The following is a 13,748-nucleotide window of genomic DNA, read 5'->3' as shown; positions in this document are numbered from 1 at the left end:
AGGCAAGTACAATAAAATGCGTTTGCCTTTTAAAATGCTCCTTAGGTTTTCCTTGTCTGCATCTTTTTCTGAAAATGGCTGGAATTTATACATAGATCTTAAATATAAAATTGAAGGAGACAAATCAGACAAGCGTCTTAGTATCAGTTATAGGAAATTTGACTGCAAAAATCACACACATATGCAAAACAAAAATAAAAACCGACCCTAATAGAAAACTAATATAAAATAGATTATGAAGAAAGCATGAGGAAGGACAAAATTTTCCTTTGCTGTATTGTCTTTTTTTTTTTTTTTTGGCTGAAATACAAATTTATTTCAGGAATGGAGGCCCTCTCGAGGGAAAGTGACCGACTGGACCCCACGCCAGTCTGAACCCCAAATGTCTGAGTAGCCAAAACCAAACATCGGATGCTCCCAGGAGGGGGAATTGTGTTGAAATGCCTCCCTCCCCATCTCAGAAGTTGTCTGCATTCTATTTCTCTCCTTCCCATTTTCTCTTGGCCTCTCTGGACAGCAGCTACTGGAGGGCCAGAGCCCCGGCAGAGTCCAGCTGCAGCAGCCAAGCCCCCTCCGTGGGGCAGCTGAGCCCATCAAGGGGGCGCAAAGCCCCATTCAGCAGCTGCCCGGCCATAGAGGCGAGGCTGGCGGTGGGCAAAGACGGGCATCTCCTGGTGGAGGTGATGCAGGTAGGTCAGGTCGATTTCGGCATAGTAGAGGCTGGGCCCCTCCTGGCACTGGGCCACGATGCTGCCCCAAGGGTCCACCACCATGCTGTGGCCGAAGGAGGTGCAGCGTGGGTGGTGCTGGCCAGTCTGGGCCGCGGCCACCACATAGCACTGGGTCTCTATGGTACAGGTTCGCAGCAGGACCTCCCAGTGGGCAGCACCGGTTGTCGCAGTGAAGGCTGATGGGTAGGTGAGGTTCTCCAGCGCGCTGCTTGGAGAATCCAAAGCGTGGGTAATGTTCATGTTGAACTTGTCAGAGACTGAGTGTATCACTTTAAATTTTCTGCCTCGGTTCCGCCTCCTCTGCTCGACTAGTGTCAGTTTAGTTCACTCAGTCGAGTGGAAGAGACTGAACCTTTGGCTTGCTCTGACAACCTCATTGTTCTTCATTCTCCACGCTTTGGATTTTTCTCCATTATTCCCTTTCTTCTATTGACTTATTTCAACGATTTTCAATTGGACTATTCTGGACTTGTGAGGGTTGGGTGAGTTTTCCCTGGGCTCCCTGCCCTCCTCGGAGGCTTGTGCCTCACCTGCTGAACTATTTGACAAATTACCTATTCAGGAATTTAATAAGACGTCTAGCCTGAAGCTTGTTGCCTTGCTAGCATCTTCAGCGGCTGTCCCCTTTGTATTTCCCGCATCTCGCTTGCCGCCTACGCCTTGCCTGCGTTCCTGATTGAATGTGATCCTTGCCGTCTATTCTATCGATACCGGGCTTCTGGAGCGGAATCGCCTGAGCGACCGCCAGATTGTGCCCTGCGCCATAGTTATCGGTGGCCGATCGACCCCCCGTGGCATCGCCCCGAGATTACTTGCTGTCAGCCCGCTTCCTCAGTACGGTGCCGGAGCGTAGGCTGCCTGATTCCCGCCCGCTGCCATCTTTGTCTTCGGCCTACTTGCCTCCTGGACAACGAGGCTTCTGCTGTCTGGATTGTGCCCGAACTGCGGTTTATTATTCACCCGGTGGCTGATCGACCCTTTGTGGCATCGCCCCAGCTGTTCTTTACCACCCTGCCTGCTCTCTCCCTAACCGCCACCGAGCTCCGTTGATTTAAACGAACCGCCATTGTGGACTACACCCGGCCTTCCATCTGAACTACAGACGGCCGTCATTTTAAATTATACAACGGGCCGCCATTTTGAAATCTGAGCCGCCCGCCATTTTGTGACTATCGCCGGTCTCCGTCGCCACAGCCCCAAGTTCCAAATTAATTGCAGTGGATCTGGGCAGTGCAGGATATCATCTGCTGGCTACCTTCGGAGCGTTTTTGCAGCAGTCCTGTTCTTTTGCCATCCCAGACAGCTGCGGTCATTCTCCTTACGCCTGCATTGGCTGGTGATAGGACATTGGTCCCTCCAAGTTCAATGACTTACCTGGAACGCCGAACCATATTCACCTGTACTTAAGCTCCTCCCCTTTCTCGTTTCTGCTCCAAAAAAAAAAAGTCAATTAGTTGATAGTTTATTACCTACGTTCTATCGCCATCTTCAATTCCGAGTTACCATGGCGGACCTCGAGCTGTCCTCCGACTCAGAGGTCTCCGATGTTCCACCTGTGGTTGATCCAGTGCCTGTAAAAAAATGAAATAAGTCAAGGTCAAAACGTCCTCCACGGGCAGCTTCTGCCCCTCCACCTTCTTCACAACAACCCTCCACTTGTGGCCCTTCGTCCAGCAAGGAGGAACAGCGGCGTCATAGGGCCTTAGAACGCCAATTCCTCATGGCGCAGCAGAAGGCCTTGGCAGCTGATCTCATTTCATCTCCAGCAGACCACACTACCACCTCTGACTCGCAACCTCAGATTGTCACCGAAACCCAACCCAGTTCGGGGAAACCTGGTTTATCAACTGCTCCGAGCGGAGACACTTCCGTGACCTCCCATCTTCCATCAGGATCAACTGGTCATCGATCCCATCCCCGGGCCGCTCCGTCATCTACTTATACCCCGACAGCAGCCGGTCTCAGACAAGGGGAGGACTCCCGTTCTGATTCACCGATGGATGTTCAATCCATTGTGGCGGCCACCATCTCTAACCTCATGGCTTCGGGCGCCTGGCCTTTGGCCCCTGTTCTGGGTTCACACCATCATACCCAGAATCCAACAGCAAATGTCTCCAGCCGTTATCATGATTACGACTCTTATCAAGACTCTGCCCACAGTGAGGACTCAAACTGGGAGGACGATGAACTTCGAGATTCGGAGTTTTCAGAGACCGACAGCCTCATGCCAGATAGAACTCCAGTCACTTGTCTCTTTCGCCCGGCTTTCGTCCACTAATTTGGCGGATCCTCCTGAACAACAAGTAGCATCTTCGTCGTCGCTCCCTTCTGACGGTCTATTCACTGTTCAGACAACAGCTCAGGATGTGATTCCATGTCCTCAACTATTTTCGGAAGTCATCAAGAGACCCTGGGGTCTGCCAGCTTCCTTGCCAGTGCCTAACGGCCTGGAACGGAAGTTTTACTGTGCTGCTCCTAACCTTAAGGAGATGCTACAACTGCCATCTGTGGACGCCCCAGTCGCTCACCTAATGGCATCCTCCATTCTCACTGGCGATGTGGTGGACGGACTGAGGACTGAGGACCATTGGGCGGAGGTCCTCCTGTGCAAGAATCACCAGGCGGCAGCATGGGTGATCAGGGCAGCAACATCGGCGTCCTTTTTCAATCGGGCCTCTATCATATGGCTCAGACAGTTACAGGACCACCTTCCTCAGGACGATAAGTGTTTACACCAGGATATTAATAAAATCGTCGCGGCCACGGAATTTTCCACTGATGCATCCCTGGACACCACCAAATTTGCCTCTCGATCTCTTGCCACAACTGTTGCCTCGCGCCGCCTCCTGTGGTTACAACAATGGAAGGCGGATAACAAGTCCAAATGGCAGCTGACTTCCGTTCCCTTCAAAGGGTTGAACTTATTTGGTGATGCGCTTGACCCCATCCTCGTTGAGGATAAAGACAAGCGAAAGGTGATGCCAACCTCCTTCCGGTGGGGAGATCGTCGCTATTCGCCATACCCTCAACGGCTGCCCTTTTGGAGGGAGTCCGGGACCAGTGGGTCCTACTAGTTCCGATCATCCTCTCAGGGATTCTACAGACCACCTGACAGGTCTAGCTTTCGGGACCGCGGCCATCGACAGTCTTCCTTCAGGAAGCCCTCCAGGGGCTCAGGCAACCGCCCCTTCCGGAGGGGAAAGTGACACCCATTGGCAGCCGCCTTCACCTCTTCGCGGAACAATGGGAGTGTACCACCACGGATGCCTGGGTCTGCCAGACCATCGGCTTGGGCCTCACCCTAGAATTCGGTTCTCTCCCCCCTCCATGATTCATCAGGTGCCCCATCCCATCCAACCCAACGAAACGGGACTTGTTTGAGATGGAGATTCAACATCTCCTGGACATTCAAGCCATAGAGGCGGTCCCCCCTTGTTATCACGGGACCGGCTTCTACTCCGTCTTTTTCCTGGTGGCCAAAAATTCTGGGGGCTGGAGAGGAATCCTGGATCTGAAGGCACTCAACCAGTTCATCACGTATCGTCAATTCAAAATGCAGACGCTATGATCGATTGTGGACTGTATTCGACTCGGGGATCTGATGACTTCCATCGACTTGAAGGAAGCGTACCTGCACATTCCAATCCATGCAGCACATCGTCGCTTCCTGCACTTCACCTACAACGGCCAGCATTTCCAATACCGGGCAATGCCCTTCAGCCTGTCGTCGGCCCTGCGAGTCTTTACCAAGGTGTTGGCTGCCGTGGCAGCCTCTCTCCGACTGGTACCCATCCGGATTTATTGTTACCTCGACAACATCCTCATCCTTTCGTCGATGCCCGACCTCACCCTGAAGGATCTCGAGTTGATAATTGCCACTCTTTGGTTGCATGGCTTCACGCTGAACGAGAAAAAGAGCCATCTTCATCCCACTACTCAGATTATACATCTTGGGGCCATCCTGGACTCTCAGCTGGGTATGGTTTTTCTGCAGAGGATCGCCGCCTCAGCATTCGTTCCCTGGTCCTTCAGGTTCTGTCGATGACCCGGGTGCCGTTGCTGCTCCTGTCCACTCTTTTGGGAAAAAGGATTTCCTGCATCTTCATCGTTCCTTGGGCCAGGTTCCACTCCAGACCTTTGCAATGGTACCTGCTACCCTTTCAGAAGGCACATCGCAGCAACTCCAGGTCTCGGGTCCGGCTACCTCAGTCAGTTTGCGATTCCCTACTTTGGTGGACCTCGCCATCCGTGCTCTCCGGGTGTTCGTTTCAAAGCCCCCCACGTGTGACAGTGACCAGAGACACGAGCCTGATGGGCTGGGGTGCCCACCTTCAGAACCAGGTCATGCAAGATCGATGGTCTCCAGCAGAAGCAGCCAATGACATCAACTGGCTGGAGCTTCACGCAATCAGACTAGCGCTGTCGCACTTCCAGCCTCTATTGGAAGACCAACACGTCCGCATTCTCACGGACAATGTGACGGCAAAAGTGCACGTAAATCGCGAGGGAGGAACTCGATCAGCTCCCCTCATGGCGGAAGCGACCAGGCTGTTAACTTGGGTGGAACTGCACACTCGGTCGTTGATGGTGGACCACATATCCGGGACCGACAACCGCCAGGCGGATTGGCTGAGCCGTCAGCAGATCAACCATGCCGAGTGGCGCCTCCATCCATCCCTATTCCAGGAGATGTCCATCAGATTTGGCCGTCCCATTCTCGACCTTTTGCTCATCCGACCAATGCACAGATTTTTCTCCTGGTTCCATTGTCCCATGGCAGAGGGCACCAATGCCCTTCTGTGCCCCTGGCCACGGGGACTTCTCTATGCCTTTCCCCCGCTCCCACTCCTGCCGAGGGTGATCCGGAAAATTCTGCTGGAACGAGCGGATGTCCTTCTGGTCGCCCCCCACTGGCCGCGCAGACCCTGGTTCGCCGACCTGGTGGACCTATCGGTGGCCACCCCGTAGCGGATTCCGGACCACAGGATTTCTCTCAGCCAGGGGGTCATACTGCATCCAGATCCTCAATGGTTGCAGTTGACCGTCTGGCATTTGAGAGGATCCTCCTGACCAAGGACAACTTGTCCAGAGGGGTTGTTTCTGTTATCCAGGCCTCCAGGTGGCCTTCCACAACCAGGATTTACAATGCCACCTGGCGATCCTTCTCGACCTGGTGCATCGCCAGACATTCTGATCCCACTTCTGCTTTGATCTCCGAAGTGTTGGAGTTTCTACATGCTGGGTTCGACAAAGGTCTTACGGCTAACACCCTCCGCAGACATGTAGCTGCCTTGGATACCATCCTTTCTGCTGACTCGGATGTACCACTTTCTTGCAATCGACATATTCGATCCTTTTTGAGGGGCGCATCTAATCTCCGCCCTCCATGTATCCATCGATATCCTTCCTGGGATCTGCCGCTGGTTCTTCGGGCCCTCATGGCTCCTCCCTTTGAGCCCTTGGGATCCGTTGATCTACGCTTCTTGACCCTTAAGGTCGTGTTCCTAATTGCGGTGACATCAGCTCGACGGATATCTGAATTGGCTGCCCTGTCAGTTCGAGAGGATTTGTGTATATTCCATTCTAATCGAGTCGTGCTCAGGATGGATCCATCCTTCCTCCCAAAAGTCAATTCGATTTTCCACCGCGTGCAGGAACTGGTCCTTCCGGATTTTTGTCCGGACCCTAGACACCCGTTGGAGGACCAGTGGCACACCCTTGATGTTCGGAGGGCTCAAGATACATCAAGAGGACCTCGGCATTCCGTCGTTCTGAAGCTCTCTTCGTTTCTTTTCTCCCGGCATCTCTGGGCCAAAAAGTTTCGTCTACTACGATCGGTCGATGGTTAAAAGCCTGTATCTGTAAGGCCTACTCCGCGTCAGGCAAGCCTCCTCCAGGCAAAGTGCTTCCTCATTCTACCAGGAGTGCCTCCACTTCAGCTGCATGGGCAACTCAAGCCTCGGTTTCGGAGATTTGTAAAGCAGCCACCTGGACCACCTTATCACCGTTCATTAGATATTATAAGATCGATGCCTTTGCGGCTGCTGATGCCTCCTTTGGCCGACGGGTTTTACAGTCAGTCGCTGCTCCAGTGCCTCTTCCGGACCTGGAAACCCCCCCCCCGACTAACTTGCTTGGGTATATCCCACGCTTTGGATTCTCCAAGTAGCGCGCTGGAGAACTAACGTTGCTTACCTGAACGTTCCTTCTTGGCACGCTGATGGAGAATCCAACCCTCCCTACCTTACGCATTCAGGTCCGGGGTTTTGTTGACTTGGGACTTCCGTCTGCTTCTTTCCTGTTGTTCGTGAACTAAACTGACACTAGTCGAGCAGAGGAGGCGGAACCGAGGCAGAAAATTTAAAGTGATACACTCAGTCTCTGACAAGCTCAACGTGAACATTACCCACGCTTTGGATTCTCCATAAGCGTGCCGAGAAGGAACGTTCAGGTAAGCAATGTTCGATCTCGGCCCCCGCCTGGGCCAGAGCCAGGGACATTTCTGGGAAACGGAGATCATAGCAGATGGCCAGCCCCACCTTTCCAGCCGGGGTGGGCACAGGTGGCACTATCTCTGAGCCGGGGTTGGTAAAGGTGCTTTCCTTCAGAGAGACCCTCCCTTCCAGCTCCACATCAAACAGGTGGATCTTCCGATAAGTAGCCACAACACACCCTTTGGGATCCACAAGAAGGTGGCAGTTGTAGATCCATTGCGTGCTTTCCCAGTCTTTGCCCCTCTCGTGGAAACCTCCAAGGGACAGCCACACTGCCCACTCCCTGGCCAGGCTGACATAGCGCTGAAGATAATCCCCCTCCAAGGGCTCTGCCAAGCTGAGGGTCTCTTCCATGTAACTGCCAATGAAGTCAAAGGCTTCCGGGAGGAAGACAATGCAAGCATCCCTCCGAGTTGCCTCTCGGACCAGCTGTGAACAAGTCGTCCAGTTGTGTTCTCTATCCGGCATCGAAGTCACCTGGCAGATAGCATTGAGAGGCTTTGAGCCTCTGGCACCCATTGACATGGCTGGGAAACTGTGGCCAGGTCCCTAGCTCTGGACTCTTCTAAACTGTTTCCCAGCACCACACAGAATTTGCAAGGTCTTCTGGACCAGCCCTCTCAACCTCCGGCCCACGCGCACCCTGAGGAGCTTCCACGCCAGTGGCAGGCAGCCACATCCCGGAAGTCCACCCTTTGCTGTATTGTCTATAGCAGTGATGGCAAACCTTTTAGGGACCGAGTGCCCAAACTCCAATCTAAAACCCACTTATTTATCACAAAATGCCAACCCAGCAATTTAACTTGAATAAGTTTAAAATAAAGTTTTACTACCAGTGGTGGGATTCAAATAATTTAACAACCAGTTCTTCCTAATGACCAGGTGGGAATTGCTAAGGGGGGGGGATCATGTGACTGGGTGGGCCTGGCCAACTCTATGTCACTCATGTGGGTGGTGCCTATATGAGACAGGCAGGATTGGGGATGAAATCCAAGGGTCTCCAGTGGGGGGGCGGGAGGGAGGAAAGAAAGAGGCAACCTGTGTATAGGTGTGTCTGTGTCTGTGTCTGTGTCTGTGTGTGTGTGTGTGAGAGAGAGAGCACACCACCACCAGCCCTGATATAATTCTGAGATTGAATTGGATCTCTCTCTCCCCCCCCCCTCTTCACTGTGTGACATGGAGATAGACATAGGGTCATCCCTGACCATAGTCTCCTGGGAGACCATCAAGAAGGCAGTACCAGGAATTGAAAAAAAGCACCTGAAACCCCAAAAAGTGCAACTTAAAGACTATCAAGGGAACCACATCCCCGTCATAGGGAGGGGGACCTTTCAAATCAAATTTTAAAAAATTGTCAGACCACTGAAGATAACCGTGATTGGCAGCGCACTGCCAAACCTGCTCGGCTTGGACTGGTTCACGGCCCTGGGCATGGGGGTGATGGCATCCACACCATCCAAGATAACAGCGCTAACGAGCTGGTCAAGGAGTTTGAGGACGTGTTCAATGGGAGCCTGGGCAAGTATGTGGGGATGCCCATCTTTTTCAGCCTAGACCAAAAAGTTACCCCTATTCAGAGGAAACCACAAAGGGTCCCTTTTGCCCTCTGGCCCAAAATTGACAGCGAATTAGACAAGCTAATTGGCCAGGGTGTTCTGCAGCCAGGAGACCATGCTAAATGGGAAAACCTATAGTCACACCGATAAAAATCTGACAGCTCAGTTCACATCTGTGTGAACTACAAATGTATGATCAACAAGGCGCTTCAGCAGAGCACCTATCCCACATCAGTAGTACAACACTTATTACATTCCCTGGGAAGGGGGAAAATCTTTGCGAAACTCAACCTGGCACAAGCATACCAGCAATTGCCAGTCAATGATGCCATGGATCTGGGGCCAGGCTGAAGCCACCACATTTGCTGAAGTAAAAAGACTTTTGTCTTCTGACAGCATTCTAATTCAATACAATGAGACTCTACCCGTCATTCTGACTTGTGACACTTCCCTGTTTGGTGTTGGGGCTGTCCTCAGCCACTGAAGGCCTAACAGGACCAAGGCGCCAATTGCCTTTTACTCCAGGATTCTATCTGCAGCCGAGTGAAACTACAGCCAGCTCTACAGAGAGGCACTGGCTGCAGTAGCGAGGGTCAAGCGGTTCCAAGAGTATCTCTATGGTAGAGACTTTGAACTGATAACCGATCACAAACCGCTTCTGGGACTGCTGGCTGGGGACCACCCCACCCCAACCGTCTTATTGCCGAAAATGACAAGATGGACAATTTTCTTGGCAGCCTACAAGTACCGGCTGATCCACCAGCCTGGCAAATCCCTGGGCCACACAGACACCCTCAGCTGACGCCTGCCGCCAGAACTTGTAGAGGAACCTGCCCCCATCGCACCTATACTGTTAATCGAGGACTTTACTTCCGACCCTATTACATCGACTGAGATAGCGAGACATTCGTCCAATAATAAAACTTTGTCACAAGTTTTGAACTGGGTATGGAGAAAAGGCCAAAGGGACCAATGGGGGTTGATCTGCAACTGTTTTATGTTCAGCAACACAAATTATTTGCTATTAAAGGTTGTCTATTGTGGGGGACCAGGTAATTGTACCCCCAAAATTAAGAAAGCCAGGGCTAGAGGTCTTACATGTGGAACATCCTGGAATAGTCAGGATGAAGGCGTTGGCCAAGAGCTATGTTTGGTGGCCTAATATGGATGGGGAAATAGCCAAATGGGTTGCTACCTGTACATCTTGTCAGGAGTCCAGACCGCCACCTCTCTCTGCCCCAGTGCATGAATGGGAAATGCCAAAAGCACCCTGGTCAAGGGTACACATTGATTTTGCTGGGCCATTCAAAGGCCAAACATTCCTAACAGTTGTGGACGCATACTCAAAGTGGCTTGAGATTATATTTATGACCTCTACAACAGCAGAGGTGATCATCAAAGTATTACGGAGACTTTTCTCCACCCATGGTCTGCCAGACCTGCTGGTCTCAGACAATGGGCCCCAATTCACAGCCACTCAATTTGAAATGTTCTTAGCAGAATAGGGAATCAGACATGCCCGAGTCGCATCATTCCATCTGACCAGCAATGGGCAAGCGGAAAGAATGGTGCTATCCGCAAAAGAAGCCCTATCCAGAATGGGCCCAGGAGATTGGCAAGCCAGAATTGACAAATTTATCCTAGTCCAGCACATTACCCCTAGCGCCACAACAAACAGGAGCCTGTTAGAATTACTGATGGGCTGCCAGGTACGATCACAATTAGACAGACTACACCCAAATTACACTGCTGAAGCACCCACCGACTCAACCAGCAAGATCCGGTCATTCAGCATAGTGGACATAGTGTATGCCCATAACTATGCCAAGGGTGCTCTCTGGGTCCCTGACAAGGTGATATAAATAACAGGACCTTGCTAATACAGAGTAGAACTAGAGGATGGGAGGCTATGGAGAAGGCACATAGACCAACTCTGGGACCACTTAGGAATCTCAGTTCTAAGGCAACCAGAAATAGCTCAAACCAACAAACACCAAGTCCCTATAGACACTAGCCAATAAACCGAAACACCACTAAAGTAAAATCAAGCTCGAGTATTCAACGAAGTCATGCACCTAAGGAACCAAGAATCCAGTGAGGAACTCTCAGAGGGCCAAATCCAAACGAGTCAGCCATGCCTAGGGGCAGTTTTTAGACAATTCTGTTGGCGGACACAGGAGCAGCAGCAGATCCGACAGACCAGGCTGCCACTGCGGCTCCAATTGAATTGCGCGGATTCACCGATGCCCTGCCTACCTGCGTGATTATGTCAACTAAGCTAGTTACTGATTGGACAACACTGTATCCTGGTGGGGAGGGCTGTTGCATACTCTAATAAGGAATGAAGCCTATGAACGTAGGCTTCATTCAAATCCACCATAATAGTAGGAAAAATAGTTGAATCTTATTGGTTGAGCCGTCTGACAGCTCCCTATAAAAGGGCAAGCTGTCAGAGAGTCAAGTTGCTGGGTTGTACCGATCTACTTGAATAAAGAGCTGTTGTTAGTTAACTGAATCAGCATCTTGCCTCTTCTATCGCCCAATCTAACAAAGATGTTCCCTGAACATGGGCTCCAGCATGAGTCCAAAAGCTCATAAGATAAGGTGACCAGACGTCCCGCTTTTGGCGGGACAGTCCCGCTTTTGAGCAATTTGTCCCGTGTCCCGCGGCGTTTTAAAAAAGTCCCGATTTTTCATTCTGCCTCCTGAGTCCTGGCTGCCTCCTGAATCCCCACTGATGGCTAGAGGGAAAAAAAACTCTTTAAACTCTTGCCGCGGGGCTTCAAAGGGCCGACCTACAGCTGATCAGTGTTAAAAAAAAATGAGTAGACCCATGCCTGCAAAAATAGAAAAAACAGCCCCTGTTAACAGCTTCCGCTAGGTTAATTAGCTGCAAAAAGCTGCAAAAAGCTGCAAAAAGTTCCTGGAGCAGATTTTTCCCCCTCTAGCTATGCTGAAAACAAAGGCGAAAGCGAAAGTAAAGCTGCAACGTGACAAAATGAGGCAGAGAGAGATTTCTTTCTTTTTCTTTTTCCTCACCAAAAAAGGTAGGTACAAAACTGCAAACAATGGGAAATTTTGGGCAAAAGAGGAGAGTTCAAGATTTTAAAACACAAAAGAAAAAAAGCTCTATTTAACTAGGGAATTGTAATAATTGAGATACTATTAATAATTGTATATTGTGTTGAAAGCAGAAATGGTTAAGTTGTGGTTTGGAGGAATATATGGGGGAAATTATTTGGTTTATTATTATTGGTAAATATAATTAATTGATTTGTAAGAAATTGGATTGCATGGAAATAATTGGAATATTCATGTTCATATTGATTAATATACAAAGAAGATAGTTATATAACTAATTGATTTATATTAAAATGTTGAATTTGTATTAAACAACTGTATTACATAATTACATAATTAACCAATGTGAGGATGGATAAAAAATAGATGACAATGGGAAAGGGTATAATATAGAATAGAAGGGAAAAATTGAATTTGATTAAGATTAGAGATGAGGATGAAGGGTAATATTGTTTTTTTAAAAAAATAGATGAGGAATAAATATGGCAAAAAGGAAATATAGAAATTGTAAATTTAATTGAAATGACTAAACGCTGTTTAAATTTGTGAACCAGCCAAATATTCTGTTCAAAGAAAATACATTGTATGTTTGTATGTGTGTTTCTAATTATTGCTATTTATTCATATTTGTTCTCTTTTATTCTTTAAAGTTTAACAATTCATTCTTAATCTTAATATCTTTATATTTGCTTGGGGTTGGCTTTCTTCCCTTTCATCTTTTTTATTGTACAGCAATCTTTCTCCTCAAACCTACCACCACTCTCTTTTCTTTCCTTCTTACTTTCTCTTCCCCCCACCCTCTTTTTCTCCTCCCTACTTCCTCTTCCTTTCTCCTTCTCCTCCTCTCTTCCTCCCTCTCTTACCCTCACTCCTACTCTAATTTCCATTCCTTCATCCCTCTCTATTGCTGTATCCTTTAATGCTATGGACTACTCAGAGGGCTGAAAAAGTTATTTTTGACTGGTCCTCACACTTTTGACCAGTCCTCGAACTTATGACTGTCCTCACATTTTACATTTTTGCCCTATCTTGTCACCATGGTGAAGAGAAGCAGTTGTGAAATGAGTGACATGGTTGTTAAGAATGCTGCATGGGCATAAATATGAGGATGGTCATAAGTGTGAGGACCAGTCAAAAGTGCGAGGACCTGTCAGAAATGACTTTTTTCAGCCCTCTGGTTAGTCCTTTTGTGCATATGGACTACTCAGAGGGCTGAAAAAGTTATTTTTGACTGGTCCTCACACTTTTGACCAGTCCTCGAACTTACGACTGTCCTCACATTTTACGGTTTTGCCCTATCTTGTCACCATGGTGAAGAGAAGCAGTTGTGAAATGAGTGACATGGTTGTTAAGAATACTGCACGGGCATAAATGTGAGGATGGTCATAAGTGTGAGGACTAGTCAAAAGTGTGAGGACCTGTCAGAAATGACTTTTCAGCCCTCTGAGTAGTCCCTATACACATAGCCATGGCCACCCGGTCACATGACCAGCTAGCCACGCCCACCCAGTCACATGGCCTCCAAGCCACGCCCACACAATAAGTCACGCCCACAATGGTGTCCTTCTTACCAATGTTAAAATCTGTTCACCTTACCCTATACACATAGCCATGGCTACCCGGTCACATGACCAGCTAGCCACGCCCACCCAGTCACATGACCAGCTAGCCACGCCCACCCAGTCACATGACCAGCTAGCCACGCCCACCCAGTCACATGACCAGCTAGCCACGCCCACAAAATAAGCCACGCCCACAATGTCCCTCTTTACCAATGTTAAAATCTGGTCACCTTATCATAAGAGTAAATCTCTGGTTCCAATGACCAACACCATTTTGATCTTGCAATATTAGGTAAGTTTGCCACTTTCAGTTATTTATAAAAT

At 49.5% G+C, this 13,748-nt stretch overlaps 1 protein-coding gene across 1 annotated transcript; it reads right to left on the bottom strand.

The window, feature by feature from the left end:
- Positions 1-593: 593 nt before the first annotated feature.
- On the bottom strand, positions 594-7,765 carry LOC117664792 (deaminated glutathione amidase-like). The gene is made up of 2 exons (XM_034416153.2): positions 7,197-7,765; positions 594-924 (listed from the first exon to the last, which is right to left on the bottom strand). Exons 1-2 carry the CDS (start codon positions 7,748-7,750, stop codon positions 594-596), a joined length of 885 nt encoding a protein of 294 aa, XP_034272044.2. The 5' UTR covers positions 7,751-7,765.
- Positions 7,766-13,748: the final 5,983 nt, after the last annotated feature.

Source organism: Pantherophis guttatus, chromosome 4, assembly GCF_059756535.1.
Source record: "Pantherophis guttatus breed Tessera chromosome 4, ASM5975653v1, whole genome shotgun sequence".
Lineage (NCBI taxonomy): Eukaryota > Metazoa > Chordata > Lepidosauria > Squamata > Colubridae > Pantherophis > Pantherophis guttatus.
This window is presented reverse-complemented; position numbering and strand designations above follow the sequence as displayed.

Excerpts from the sequence above, each read along its gene's own strand:
- LOC117664792 (XM_034416153.2), bottom strand. The coding sequence starts at position 7,750 with ATGTCAATGGGTGCCAGAGGCTCAAAGCCTCTCAATGCTATCTGCCAG. Across the intron at positions 925-7,196 it reads GCCCAGGCGGGGGCCGAGAT|CCTCACCTACCCATCAGCCT; the intron begins CGAACATTGCTT and ends CGCGCTGGAGAA.